At 36.1% G+C, this 15436-nt stretch overlaps 1 protein-coding gene across 1 annotated transcript; it reads right to left on the bottom strand.

Annotated features, from left to right (window-relative positions):
• Positions 1-659: 659 nt before the first annotated feature.
• Snx27 (sorting nexin 27) lies at positions 660-15406 on the bottom strand. The gene is made up of 7 exons (XM_066730721.1): positions 15046-15406; positions 6245-6382; positions 5194-5418; positions 4577-4887; positions 4253-4491; positions 3618-3899; positions 660-3464 (listed from the first exon to the last, which is right to left on the bottom strand). Exons 1-7 carry the CDS (start codon positions 15372-15374, stop codon positions 3396-3398), a joined length of 1593 nt encoding a protein of 530 aa, XP_066586818.1. The 5' UTR covers positions 15375-15406; the 3' UTR covers positions 660-3395.
• Between the last annotated feature and the right edge of the window lie 30 nt (positions 15407-15436).

Raw genomic sequence — 15436 nt, 5'->3', positions numbered from 1 at the left:
AATGTTAAATTAATTAATCAATCAGATCCAGTTTCTTAACAAGTTTCCATAATATCTGTAAATTAATTTAATCGACTCGATGTGTGAACTCAGTAAGGAAAATATTAAATATCTTTCCACCAATTCTTCGATCTATAGCCGTAGAATTTTCAACATAAATGGATTTAAACTTTTATCAGAGTAGTTGGCGCGATATATACATTGGAAGTTTTATTTGCAATTGCGTTTCCTTTGAGATACTGATAAGTGCAACATAATCTAATCTCTTAAAACTTTTGTTTATCCACTGATATTTAACGATGCCAAATATACGAGCTACTCCAATTTTCATCTAAACATTGGGGATAAGTAAAGTTTATTTACGAATCGGGAGAGTGTCTCTCTCGCTTTTCTTTAATAAAAACTATAAACCACAATGAAGCGATCACGCAAATCTTGACAATACGCTATCTCTAAGAGTGGACGACCTTCGGTTTCTTTAGAAATTGTTGAAATCATTTCAAACGTTAACATATTACAGCACAATCCTAGTTAAATATTTCAATAACAAGCTCCATATATTCCTGACAAAGAATCGATTAAAATATCTGACGAAGCTCTCAGCATTACATATAATTTTTAACACTACTAATTAATAAAAGGAATAACTTATATGAAGATTACTGATAAACATAATTTATTTATGCTCTCATTTAATATTACATATATTGCTTGCTTCCCTTTACTTCTCCATATCCTGCTTTTTAATCACGTAACAACATAACAGTTTCTACATTCATAAAAAGTTAAAACGACCCCAATGTTCTTATAAGAAACTGTGGATATTATTATTTTATAAATTACAGTATCTGACAAAATAGTCTAGAGCTCTACTAAAATCTCTCCCCTCCCTAGTAATATCAGAACTTTTTAACCCACGAAAGAAACCGAAGTTATATCAGTTTCAAATTGTTATTAATAAATAAGTTTTATACAATTCAGAGCTATTTTTCTACATTTTTCGTCTGATTTGCTGTCAAGGCGAATCTGACGATGGATTAATACAGCCAATGGATACAATATAATCTTGAATATCACACCACGCATTGAACATTAATTATCGATCATCAATTATCGACATTAATCATTTATCATAGTAATTACCATTGTTTATATTTATGCTTAATCGGAGGCTCCATATTTGATCGAGATACTTTATACTTATCATAACTAACTTTATTACAACTAATTTTCTCTCTTTCGGGCACTATTAGAATATCATTTACACATCCAGAGGTTTTTCCTTCATCCAATAAACATACAAACCACTCTCAATAAAGTTTAAAAACATTAACGACAATTATATATATATATGTATATCTATATATACATATATATATATAATATATATTTATTCATTTATGTTCAATTATTTATATTTCTATCCCAGCTGCTCACTGCTAAATTAGCAACTTGAAACATAAAATGGTTGCAATTTGTTTAATACATGACTCTTTGAAACATCCTTCTTTAAGTTTTTAAAATAATATTTAGGTATACAAGTTTTTAAAAATTTGCCATCAGCTAGAAAGCAGCTTGAGGGACATAAAAAACTGTTTTTCCTTTTGTTTTTCGTGGAGAGCAATATTTAGTACTAATAACATAGCTTTCCTGGCTGTCTTTATTATCTGCTTAAAAGATTAACATTATGCATAATGAGTATTACTATCTTGCTAAATAATATCGAAAACGTTTACGGTGTTCTTTCAGGTTTACTTTAGTTTGTAGTCAAAGTCTTGTATCTGCGTTATGTTCAAAGCCTCCCACTCTCGATTTTACATGGTGGAATATATTTGTTTCGTGAAAATTGAAAATCTATTTACACATATTACAATTGAAATACACACACAAAATTCTCTTACAAAACCCATGGTGCGACCAAATGCTTATTTAGTTTATGCTCATAGAAATTATAAAACTACAGAATAAATTTTGTTATAAAATTTCATTTGTATTTATAATTTAAAAGCTTACTTTAATAATAGCATAATGTACAATACAAATTGAAAAATTCACTTGGAGGGGGTGGCTATATCATATTTATCATCTCAGCTTGCATTTCTGTTGAATCGTCACAACCCTTTGCACTTAAAAATCAAGGAGAAATAAAGCCATGGCACAAGCTAACATAGGATCCTTCAAGCTACGCAACAATAAATACTGGTGCTTTAAATTGAGCAAAAATTATGAAGCAAGATGTGATCAAATTTGAAATAAATCGAGCGAAGGGGAAAGAGATAGACGTGTCTCGTTTATTATACAAGATACTCTAAAAATAAAGCAGTCATGACTCACTTATAGCTATTTTTAATGGAGCTGGATTTCCACGTAATGATGGAATGATGAGTTTTGGAATGAAAACACAAACACAGAGGAAACTAATAACATATTGGAAAAGGAAGGTTTTTCCAATGATTGACTAAACTTAAAGTAGCTTAAACGTACTTAATATATTTTTACACGTATCGATATATATATATATATATATATATATACACACACATAACTATATATATACATATACCTTGATACTATTTATTCGTATACAAGAAGTGGAGCAACTTTCCATCAAGTAACTTCATTGTGCGCAGGGATCATATATCAGATCCGTTAATCTTTTTTGCCAGCGAGATGAAATAATTCGAACCGAGCTGCCAAACAATTACCAACTAAAAAACAATAATACTTTGCTATTCATAACATCCTTCAAGAAATTAAAACGAAAACTGAAAGTCTATATTAGGCTAACAGGAAGGAACATTTCTCGTAATTCTGTTATTCCTCTGTAAATAGACTGGAATATGTATTACGTATTATTCTATAGGCCAAACGATTCTTACTAGACGAATAAAATGATCTCTCAGCATAACAAACTTTTTGTAAATTTCCAAGAAAACCTATAAGATGATTTCATGGAGCTTATGCTTTCGGCATATCGACAAACAATTTCAATTAACACGACGTCGAAGCATCAATCATCACTGATTCTGATGACATTTAACTCAAGTTAGAATAAGAATCGTAAAACAACAATATGCTACATGATCTTAGCAATCTTTTCATACGACGATAACTGATCGTTAACAATATACATTATCAAACTCATGCAGTTGCAGTTTTGTCGATGTAGCGATCAAATGACAATAATAAAATAACAGTCTGCTAAATTTCATTTATATTTGCTAAAATAATCCTTAATGAAATAGATGAAACGCATGATATGATAGATAAAAGATCCCATCTCCCCGGACCAACTTATAAAAGTCATTCTCATTGAAAGTTCTAGTTACAAAGATGAGTTAGGTTTGTTGTTGATACAGTTGTTACAGACCAGAGACTTAAGCCTTGACACTGCGTCATTCTCCAGGATCATCCCATTTTGCTTCCTCGGCTATTCGATCGAAACAGTCGGAGAGGAATGTGTACTGAAAGAATAAAAAGATACTTACTCGGTGTACTCTATCATTTATAATCCAGTCAAATGATGAAATTTTAATGGAATTAAATTATTGATCATCGGATCAAGTTAATTAAGTTATCATTGATTTAGGACAGAACAAATTACGGACATTACTCACATATGGCGTAAAAACTTTGAGCCAACGAGGAGGGCGATTATCTTGACGAGTATATTGAAAACAAAAAGCCATTCCTTCCTCATCCACTTCCCACCTCGTAATAGTGTTCCATTGAAATTCTACTACTTGAGATTCCAGGGTACCATCCTCCTTCGCAGCGTGCAATCTGAAAGCTGCCATTCCCACAGCTGCTACAACATGGCCCTCCTTCCTTGAATCGCAGGCACAGTGTGGGAAAACTATATCACCATATCCGTTTAATTCCCTCGCCAATTTTAAATACTGCAAGAAAAAATATATGCATTAAAATGGTTTCACGTTTGTCGAATGTTGATCGTCGCGTAGCTGTACTTGAGCGGAACATGAGAAAAATTCCGAAAATTCATCGATAAATCCTTTCGCTACCAGTGTGAAGTTAGCACCCCAAATCTTAGAAATGGAAAAAAAAACCAAACAGTTGTAATAGCACCCGGAAAAGTTCCGCAGTTCCTTGGTATTTTTCAAAAAAGTTCTGCAGATTGAACTCGAAAAACTATAAAAAGTTGATTTGGAGTGGTAACTTGACACTGGTCCTTTCGCTTATGTGCACGGCTCTTATATGTACATTGAAGAGTTGCAGAAATAAAAGAAAATACCTCGTGCTTCCTAGAAGCATCTTGTAGTGCTTTCAATTGGTACAACCTCTCCCCAGCTGTGATATGGCCTCTGTTAACCTCATCAACGGTCTGCCAAAACATCCATGTTAAGGCCAGCTCGCTCAATGGTCTATTAACATTAAACAGCCATCTTCGTACCGAAAGACACGTAGCACTAGCCGTTGAGTAATTTTGTATGTACAATGTATGCGGATGCTCGTGGGGCTGTAACTTTCGTTCTACGGATAAATCAACGAGGACAATTAGAATTTAGCATTGAAGAAATTGTCAGATGTGTGCTTTACGCGCATTTGTCTCACGTACCAAAGTTATATTCTACAATTTCAAAGAGGTAAAAATATTTGGCCGTTTCAGAGTCCATGGCTACTCTAGTGCAGACTGCGTCGTAAACGTCTTTGACCGATGCAGCCTTGGCGACAGTAACGGTAACGACCTCGCGATCGGGCAAAAGAACTTTCAGATCTACCGCTGGTCCTTGGTCACCGTCCTCGTCGATTCTATCGGTCAGGAACTCTTGCATCGCGTCGCTTTCCGCTATCACTCGCACCGCACACACCTTCTCTAAATACTGCTCGAGGCCACGTCTTCTAGCGTCAAGCTGCTGCTCGCTCAGCCTGTAAAAGTACACAGAGACAATTTAACGATTGTGCCAATCCATCCAAAAGATTAGATTACAGCAGCATATTGACTCTTGTAATAGGATTAATATAAAAGCGATAAGTAAGTGCATCGAGCGCGCGCGCGTGCGTTAAATGGTCAAACGATGAGAGGAAAATTCGCGGCGGTAAGCAAGCACAGTTGGACGAATGGTGAGAGGCCCGAATTGAGCGAGTCTTTCTCCAAGCGATCGCGAAAAGTCATAAAATTGCTTAAGTCAGGGGGGAATAAAAGCAATAAAGTCGAGAAAAAAATCTTCCTACTGGAATGGCCACTTTCCAGGCAGCTTTGGGAAGTTGAATCCTATAAATTCCTTTTTCAAGGCTATGTGTAGCGCTGCGAATTCACGATATCTTCTCGAACACAAATGCCGGCCTGCCATGTGGACATTGAAGACAACGAAACGCTCGTGCTTCCTTTCCTGGACGTGATAGTCTGGCACGCTTATAGGCAACGATCTCTTCTCGCTGTAGTCCACAGAGGCGTAACTGCAATAGAAATATTATTAATTTATATACCTTTGTAATATTTAATCGTCAAAGCGTTCTTCTAAATAAGATAAAATTATTCCATGGTGAAAATATAAAGTAAGTATATTGTATAGATGCGAGCAAGAAGGTATGTATATATATATATATATATATGACGATAAAGTTGGAATTAATGTAGGGAAGCGGAGAGAGAGAGAGAGAGAGAGAGAGAGAGTAAACAAAGTGATTTTGTGCATTCCACAAAAGCGAGTCCACAGAAAATGATTTGGAGAACGTGGACCTTTTGCAAATGTCAAGGTTATCCTTCGAGACAGGACACGGTCGGTCGGTGAAAGAGAAAGGAAGCGATAGATAGAGAAGGGACACCAAAGAGAAAGGGAAAGTCAACCAACCAGCAGGATTTTGGTCAACAGTCAACGCGTACATGTATCCTCCGAGAGCCGGTCTATTATTAAACTTTTATATAAATAACCAATGCAAAATTCCATATTTTCCCAAACAACTAATCCGCTCGATCGATCCATCAAATTTTCAATCAAAATTTTCTATCACGTTAATAAAATTATGGGATCACTCTTGTGAAAAGGACAAGCCTGCACATTCGATCCTATAAATAAAAGCACGTTATAGGTATGTACATTAGTTATGTTTTGCCGAGCATACTTGTGATAAAAAAAAGGGGCCATACAATTTGAGAATTTTTTTTTTTCTTCGGAGGAATATTAATGAGTCGCGGCGATATCGGCAGCGATTTTACTCGAGTCTCTACTAGCAGGTGTTGTTTAACAGTGTTGAGTGAAAGCGGACGTTTTTAGAGTCTTACCTTAAATCTTCGCATGGCTCGAGCCTTTCTGCTTCCTGCGGTGTCACGGATATTACGGTTAAAGTAAGCACGTCACCACCAGATTTGATCAAATCCACCACTTGTTTGTGCGTTGCACCCTCCACGTTCACATTATTTCTGAAACATTAACGACGCGCAACAATTAACAATTTTCCTCACCACCATCATCGACGATGACGACAACAACAAGAATACATATGACATCTCTGTGTGAAATTCACGGTACAAGGAAGAGAGAAAAACTTGTATTTTTTGCGCCATTCGGAATGATTTAAAATGACTGGATTATTGTATGATTATTTGGTTGATCGTGAATTATGTAATCGTTGAAGAAACTAACTTGGTAGATTCTCCCTCTCTCTCTCGTGTTCCTCCTTAAGAATTATAACGATTAATTTATTTACTGTATGCAGATATTCGATTCCGAGAGAGACGAGACGTGTGTTATTGGTAGGAAGCAGAAGAGCACAATCACCTGTTATTAACGGCCTTCAATTGTAAATCGGAATTCTTTTTCTTGCGCCTTTTTTCCTTTTCCATCCATTCATATTGTACAGCGGTCACGTAACATGTGAGCATCTTGCAGACGTGCTATTATCAGACTGATAAAAACTAAAGTAACGTTTCGATGATTTGGCCGCTTCAGCAGACACACATCTCTGCCCTATTATCGATTGGCTCTTCAGTCGTAAAAGCAGCTGATAAGCGCCAAGTACATAATTCACAAACTCGCATCCACTCGAATTAAATTTTCATTTCGCGCAAAATTAATCAATAAATATTAATGAGACTCTTTGAAAATCTACCTTCACCTCCTTTCATTCATTATAATTGCATTTCATCGACATTATCACTAGCAGCAGCAGCAGCAGCATTCTAATAGAGTTTAAATTTAATTTACAATTCCCGCCACCACACCCTGTAAATATTCTATGAATGATCGAGCGATCTATTCATTGCTATTTCCCTTCATTCGATATGTAATAACAAAAGTTAAGAGAAGCGGTTCAAACGCAGATCATGCTCAGGGATTTTAATTGAAATATCAAATTGATGCATGGATACATGGTACACGACGCGAGTTGCACTGCAACAAATCACTTTTCTCTCCTACAATCGTCTCTGCTCATCCTCGTTAAAAATCATCGCGAACAGTGGAAGATAATCATTTATTCATCCAGCAAAACGAGAGATGAGAGTTTTCTTGCATTTCCCGGATTGCCAGCAGTTGCTGCTCTCTTTGAAATTCGATCGGCCTAATTTTTCCTTCGCACAACCGTATACGTATACTGCACATATAGCACACCACCATTTTTCACTTTAAACGCGCAATTTTTGTACATTTCTCAAGAGTAATATAATTTCAAAAAATAGCACAGAGTATGAGCAGAATTGTTACAGTGTTCCCTTGCTCTTTTATCAAAATCAGGCACAATTTTTAACTCGCTCTCCCATTTTCTCTAGCTTTGGTAGAGGAGGAGGGAGCGTTTGTACCATGGATTTTTCGTCGACACTCGCCAATAGAGAGAGCTTTGCACTTTAGGAAGACGGGAGGAGGAGGAGGAGGAGAAGAATGTTATTTTTCCTTCGCTTGTAGGAGCAGCAATGCGCGATCATCCTTCATATTTCCTGCCTCCTCTCAATACGAAATATAATCTTTCCAACGTGTTTCGCGAGTGCTAATCCGACAATGCCTGGAATCCTGTGTGCTGCGCGTTTCCCTCTTAACTCAACTGGATAGGATGTCGTTGGTAGTGGCTCTCTTGCTCGGAGGAGAATTTTTATCCATGGATTTTGCCTGCTTACTGATCAGACTCTGAGGCGGAGATTTTCCGGCTAGGTCCAGAGACCGTCTCGTGGTGATTTCCTCGAATGTCGTAAAGTGGAATGTTGGCCTCGCGAGGAGAACAGGTGATTGGCCTCGCTGAATGATCTTTAAATGTTAGTGAAAGGCCAATCGCGCTATTGGTCAATGCTGGAGGCCCGTCGGTCCATCCGTGCGTCGACCAATCGACCGAATCAAAATCTCCCAGATATCACACTTCCACCCCTAACACACCACCATCCATTCAAGCTTTTCTCTCTTCTTATCTTTTTATCATCCTCCTTAATCGCGAATCGTCCTAATATAAACAGGATTCTTTGTCGTTATTTCCTCTCTCTCTCTCTCTCTCTCTCTCTCCAACCCCCACTCTCCTCACACGCACTACCTCCCTACAATCCACATCCTTTTTCTAGAAAAAAAAACTGCAATTCTCTCTCCTTATGCGCACACCGATCATTGCTTCCAATTCATTATAGTTTCCTTTATCGATGAGACGACGCGGTTGGACTATAAAACATTATTGTAACCGATAATAAATATTACAATTTAAATTTTCACATGGATTCAAATTTTTGTTAAATTTTCATTGTGCACAGTTATGACAATGTTGAACTTGTTATAAATTTAGTTTCTTTCATCTCTCCCTCGTCATAGCAAATATATGCATTTGAAATGAGTTGACACAAAAAGAAAAAAACGAGGAATCGCAACCGGATTATGTTGCCATCCAGGATAATAATTAGTATTTGTCTGCTTTGAGAGAAATATCTAACGATCAGTCGTGACTGGAAAACATTGCGGAGAATAGATAATAAACAGGTAAAATAATAATTATTCTCAAGAGTAATAATGTAAAGCAAAGGATAAATTGGTGTCTTTATGATGTACTAAAACTGGAAATTGGGTTTAATCATTTTTAGTAAACTTACTTTTTTGTCAATTCTTACATCACGTAACAACTGATAAATTATAAAACGGTCCAGCAATTACAGGGGAATTATATAAAGTGACAAAGCAGATGGGAAGGAATGAATTGCAGCAGCAGCAGCAGCAACAACACGAGCAAAAGTAAATAACCGGAAGCAAGGCTATTTACACAACTACTAACGAAAACATCATTTTTTCATTGGTCTAGATGGAAAGAAGACGAATAAAATTTCAAGGGCAGATGATTCGTGCCTTGAGGAATTTTTCGATATTTCTGTAGACTATCTTTATAAAAGAAGGCATCGACTGACACGTAAGCAGCGAGAGAGAAAGAATCGGCTCTGTAGAGCGATGAGAGTAAAAGGATAGTGTTATGCCTGCGTATGGCTTCCGGCACAAGTGGACGGACGGACGGATGGACGCGGACGGACGCGTGTGCCTAGCTGCCAGCCATCTCTCGTTCCCTGCTGCTGCTCAAGCTCTTCGCATTTGCCCAAGGTGTCATTGCTAAACTTTGAGCAAGCAAAGTTTCCAAAGACTACGAGATCATTAAATTTTCTTTCCCATGGACATTTATTTCAATGACGAATATCTGCCAGTTTTCGTGACGTGTATGTATAGGTATATAGAAAAAATGGCAATTTCTCTCATTTGAAATAGAAAGATAGTTACGCAGGCCGGAAAGGCCACTTGCTCCGCCTAGAAAATAAAAAGGATTTATAATCTTTGGTGCGTGTAATAGTGCCGACATTAAACCAATGAATGAATATCATACCCATTTTGTGTGGTAATACTGCCAATTCCTTTGGAAAGAAAGAAATGTGCGAAGATTCGATCGAAGGGAGCAAGTTTTGCATTTTCTCAAGGTCATTGCTGCTTTGTTTCCCAGCAACCGAATACAGCAAGTGCCCAATCGATTCTTTAATTGCGATCGCGATCAACTATTTTCATCATTTCTTTTACCAATCTATAGTATAGGCTCTGTACAGTAAAATTAAAGAAATAGAGAACAAGAAGAAAATATTAAACATGATATGGTAGAGCGAATGTATAATCAAACAAAATTACAAATAAATAAACTTTTGATCAACTTAAAAATCTAACGAGACCATTTTTATGAATAATAAAATTGTGGTATGGATTGTTTATGAAAAAGGATAGTTTATAGAGTTTAATAATATAGTTTGAAAATCAAGTAGTTAATACCTTAGAGAATAATTACGTACGTAGGAGGCTAATAATGATTCTCTATAATTAAAAGGGTAAAGGGCTGGCTCATGTCACGAGAAACACGTCAAAGAATTATATCGAAGATTAAAACAAGTGAAGAAGAAAAACTAGACAGACCATTCTTGAAGAATTAACATTATAGAATCGTAGCTTGGCTGGACCAGATAAAAGTCAGGCTGCTATATTTTATTTATTAAATGTAGAATATTTTAATGAAATGTCACTCGGATATAAATAATCTATATATTGGTCATTTTAATTAAACATACATACGAATTACTGTTAATCATCGTCATCGATCAAATAAACTATTATCTTTTTTAATTTTATGGTTTTATCAAATAAAGTAGACTATCTCCACTGGAGATTGTTTATAAAAATTGATTTCTAAATTATTGGAAGAAATAAATTTTATTGATTGTATGTTTGAACATTGTGGGTTTTCTGTTGTCTGCTCGATGATTTTCACTCATTAGTATAGAATAGTTTGATCGATATGAAAATTGCTATGCATACGGAAGCCTAATAAAAAATCGTGTTACGTCATTAAGCTTGGCTTGAAATTGACCAGACGTCCCGATACGTCGTTCCGACGTTCTTTCCATGTCCCGTGAGATACTCCTCTCTCTCTCTCTCTCTCTCTCTCTCTCATTAAACCAAACCCACAAATATTCCATTGGTATATACTATAACGGTAATCAGATTCCAATGAAGAAAAGCCCACATTCGAAATCTATACGTAAACACCTTCTCTCAATCGAGCAGTATTATCACATTTAGACATTTATTACAACAATAATGTATCTGATTGGAAAATTAAATTAAATTAAATATTTAAATTGTCAAATGGAACAATTTTCCTATAAAATGCCAGTAACATTTCCCTCCACGCTTGGATCAGTCTTTAACGTTACGACTTCCTATAGAAGCGGAATTTGTTTAATTAATAAACTAATCACGTTACATCTTACTTTTAATTACCAACTAAGAAACAGCTATCGCTGCAATAATATTTCTAAAATTCTCATCTTAAACAGATGCCAATTAAGTGGATAAAAAATGTTTGTAACGCGCCAATTGTTTTGCTCAAAGTTAAAGTTAACTGATCGAAGAAATGGATATTTAAGGCTGTAACGATAGCATTAAATGCACCATTATTTCTGTGTTTATAACTGTCACGTGACACAACAAATAAACACTTTATTTTTTACTCGAAAGAAACACAAGCAAAGGAATTTACAATAGTTTTTATCATGTGAAATATCACCGAGCATACTTTACTCTTATGTCAGTTATTTCCCAATACATCCGGCAGTTGGCAATTTGTCAAGAATTTCCTTTTCTAAATGGTTACTTTAGAGAGCAATTACTAGTTTTAAGCAGCAGTAATGATTACTCCTTAAGAATATATCTACATATACATATACGCAGTTAAGAGAAATGTGCAAGGCTGAGTGAGAGAATATAGTGTGTGTAAACAGTCACGCCAACTGCCAAGTCAATCCAACTTACTTGTTCAGATGTATACCAGGCCATTTAGCATATATCCAATTAATTTTCGTATGGTGCTAATAAAACGACCCAAAGTACGAAAATTTACTCGCCATTCTTGCCTCTGAGGCACTCTTTTCTTCTTCTTCTTCTTCTTCTTATACGTTTCCTATATAGAATCTTTTACCAGATAGCAAATACATTAATTCCAAGCTACGTAGCAAAAACAAAATAAACATAAACATACAAAAATCCTCACTCAATAAGATATAAAACTGAAAGATATTTAAAGAATCTTTGGTATTAAATTTTTACGCGCGCGCATGCTAATAAATCAATGTAAAAACTCCTTGATACAATAATTATATGATATATGCATGAAAAAGAGTATTTGACAAATGATCGTGTTATTGATTATTTTACGACATTACTGAAAATCCATCCTTTGTGTTCCAATAAATAAATAAACGAGCGTCTCGAAGGTGCATTCTCTCTTGGAGAAATAGTATATATAGTTTAATTCCTTTCTTTTTGTCAGACTGTTTTGTGCATTGAAACAACAGAAAAGCTTGGACATCTCTCGAGTTGTCTCCATTGAGATTACTTTCTCTCTCTCCCTCTACAAATGTATATATATTGCAGATTAGAAAGAATTTGGCTAGCAGTGCCACCACATTGATCGACGTACGTATACAAGCGTAAACAGCGACACGTGTACTTTGCAGCTGAGGAAATAAATGAGAAGGATTGTCTTTGGTTGACCCTTGACCTTGACGAAAAAAAAATCCTCTTAGAATCGAGTTTATATCGAAATTATTTCTCCATGTCTCTAGTCAAAATGTATTAATTAATTGCGCCTATTATTCCATTCAAAAATCAACCGTTTCAATCAATTCGATAATAACTCGAGGGATAGAGAAGACTTTTATTGATTTAATAAGAGCAACGACGTCGATCCACAGATGATACAGAAATGTAAAAGTGTACAAGAGAGAGAGAGAGAGAGAGAGAGAAGGTATAAAAGCTATCATCCTCGCTGCTCGCTCGGTGACTCGTCCGCCCGTCCGCCTGCCTGCCTCGGTTTGTTCGCGACCTCCACAGGATTATTTATAGCAGCAACATTTGTAAAATTACTGTACATTTAATCGTGATAACAGAGCTATTTGACGGAAATTGAAGAGTAACATTTCTTTAGCTAATTTTCTTTTATTGTCAAGCTCACAATGGAAATAAGTTGACAAACACATTGACGCACGAATCTTAATACATTGCACGCAATAACAATCTAAGAAATGTTTCAATAAATTGCGCGCGACAATCTCATTACAATTACTACTTATTATAGACGGGCGATTTCACGTTGAAACAATTTTCATTCGAGTGCTTGTGAATAAAAAATTTAGCAAGAAAAGAAGAGCCGTTAAATCATCTTAACGAGAGTCGAGAGAGAACGAGTAATTTCTTTCAACATAGTTTCAATTAAATTAAATCGGCACAAGAGCATCATAGAATAAATATTGCTTTGTTAAAAATTGACGGACATAGAAAAGTAGCAGGGAGGGGCTCTAGGAAATAAAATTCCAGTTGTATATTAGGCAGTTATTGATAAATATTTAGCACGGTTGTGTGCTCGAGAGAAGAAGCTGAAGAAAGAAGAGCAGAAGAGAGATAAATATATAGATGGTATTGTTGATAAATATTTCAGATAATAGCTCTGTATAGCTGGCTTACGAATAAATACGGAGAAGACGCGCCTGTAGAGAGAGAGAGAGAGAGAGAGAGTGGAGACTATTGGCAGATAGCAATGACCATTGTTAATACAACGGCGATCCGATATTACCATTACCAGCGTTTCTTAAATAGACCAAATCGTTACTATACTCTCCAGAATAGATGAGAGATATTACGATGATTCACTCACTCATCTTTTCCAATCGCTTATCGCACACATTTTTCAACTTCCATCTGTCAAATTGAAATTTGACAGATGGGACTAGTTCACATGTATTCCTCTAATAATACTCTTATTAAAGTCTACCAAGATTCGTACTATTAAATAATAGTTTTGATTTGTGTAGCATTATGGTCAGATGTTGGGGATATTTGTTGATACTCTGACGCGCGCGCGCATAAATTCACTGGTAAGCACAATGCCAGCGATATAATTAGCAGATGCTCAATGATTGTTGATGAGCGCGCTACTACAGCCGAAATATACACCCTACAGTAACTATATATCATAAATATTCGTAGGAATTTCAACTTTTGGCACCTTCTTACACCAGTTCAAGAATTTAGCCAAACTTTTTCATAGTTTTTAACTGTTTTCGTACATTGTAACCGGGTATGATTTAGTAGGAAAATAAATTTAAAGCGCAATCTTGTTTTATGAAATTTCAGCTTTTACCGCGGTAAAGAAATTAAATATAATTGCCAACTATCGCTCTCTGAACGAACAAAAACTTGAAATCCTGTTTCTTTCTTCTTAACATTTCATAAAACAACGATTGTATTTTTCATTCCGACAACAAATAAATTAGACAAGAAAATAACGATACAGCAATTTTATTCGATATGCCAAAACAATGGAAAAATAATTAAACATAAAAAACAAACGAGGTTTAAAGCTATCTTTCCGAGTCAGTAAAAACAATCGGAATGAATAAAATTATATTGTTCATAGATCACTCATTAATTAACTATCAAATATTTAATTATCTTCAAAACACGCAAATATTTTTTCTTTCTTTCTTTCTTTCTTTCTTCATTATAATAGGTACTTCCAGGAAACGCTTCGATAGTCCAGATATTCCAATTTAATCTTATATTAATAAACTAACAGAACCGTTGAAAAAATATACAAGTGGTACAAGAAGTAATGGATTAAACAAGTTAAGAAAGTAGCAAGTGACAAGGGCGATACAATGTAACTATAAACTAATCAATGCTTCCACAAAATTTCTTGTATTTAAAACTGCAAATATTACAAATGAACATTGCGAGAGTGAACAGTGAAAAGAAAAATGTTTAGGAAAATGAAAGATAGTAGCTTGAACAAAATAAGGAAGAGGCAGAAGAGTAAAAGGGCGACGGGGTAAGCTAAGCACTCTCGTATTTCTGGAACAAGGCTGTTTAAAATTATGAATAGTCTGGTAGTGTTACACGTAGAAAAGACGAAAACTGTCAAAATAAAACTATTTGAAAGAATGAATGACAGGCAAGAAAGGAAGCGCAAAGTAGGATAAGAGAAAAATGTACAACTCCAGATTAAGGATGGACGTTTGAGGAGAGAGTGAGTAATACTTACACTTCCAGGATGCGGTCTCCTTTTCGTACCCCGGCTTTTTCAGCTGCTCCCCTAGGTAAAACCGCGCTGACGTGCTGCAAGGGTGCGTACAATTCCCCGTTGATGCTCCTCAATTGTCCACCTTCGCTGACCTGACCGCGTACGTTGAACCCGAATCCCGTCTCTGTCTTGTAAATTGTAACGCATCTTGGCCCCTGACCTTGGGGATTTGACGGGTTGACCTGGTGCTGCGGAACCCGGCCGTTGTTCATCATCGTCACTCCCGTGTTCATCGTATTATCTTCGTTCGCGACTGGCAAGCGCTGCACCTCCGACTCGCAGTCCGCCATCTTGCAATCTGGCCGCCCATTGATGTTCCTGCAGTCCCACAAAGCACCGCGAGACTGCGCAC

The sequence above is a fragment of the Prorops nasuta genome, unplaced genomic scaffold (genome assembly GCF_024137725.1).
Source record: "Prorops nasuta isolate Cenicafe-Biocafe unplaced genomic scaffold, Cenicafe_Pnas_1.2 PNAS00008, whole genome shotgun sequence".
NCBI lineage: Eukaryota > Metazoa > Arthropoda > Insecta > Hymenoptera > Bethylidae > Prorops > Prorops nasuta.
The sequence above is the reverse complement of the archived record's forward strand: the minus strand, read 5'-3'. Positions and strand labels throughout refer to the sequence as shown.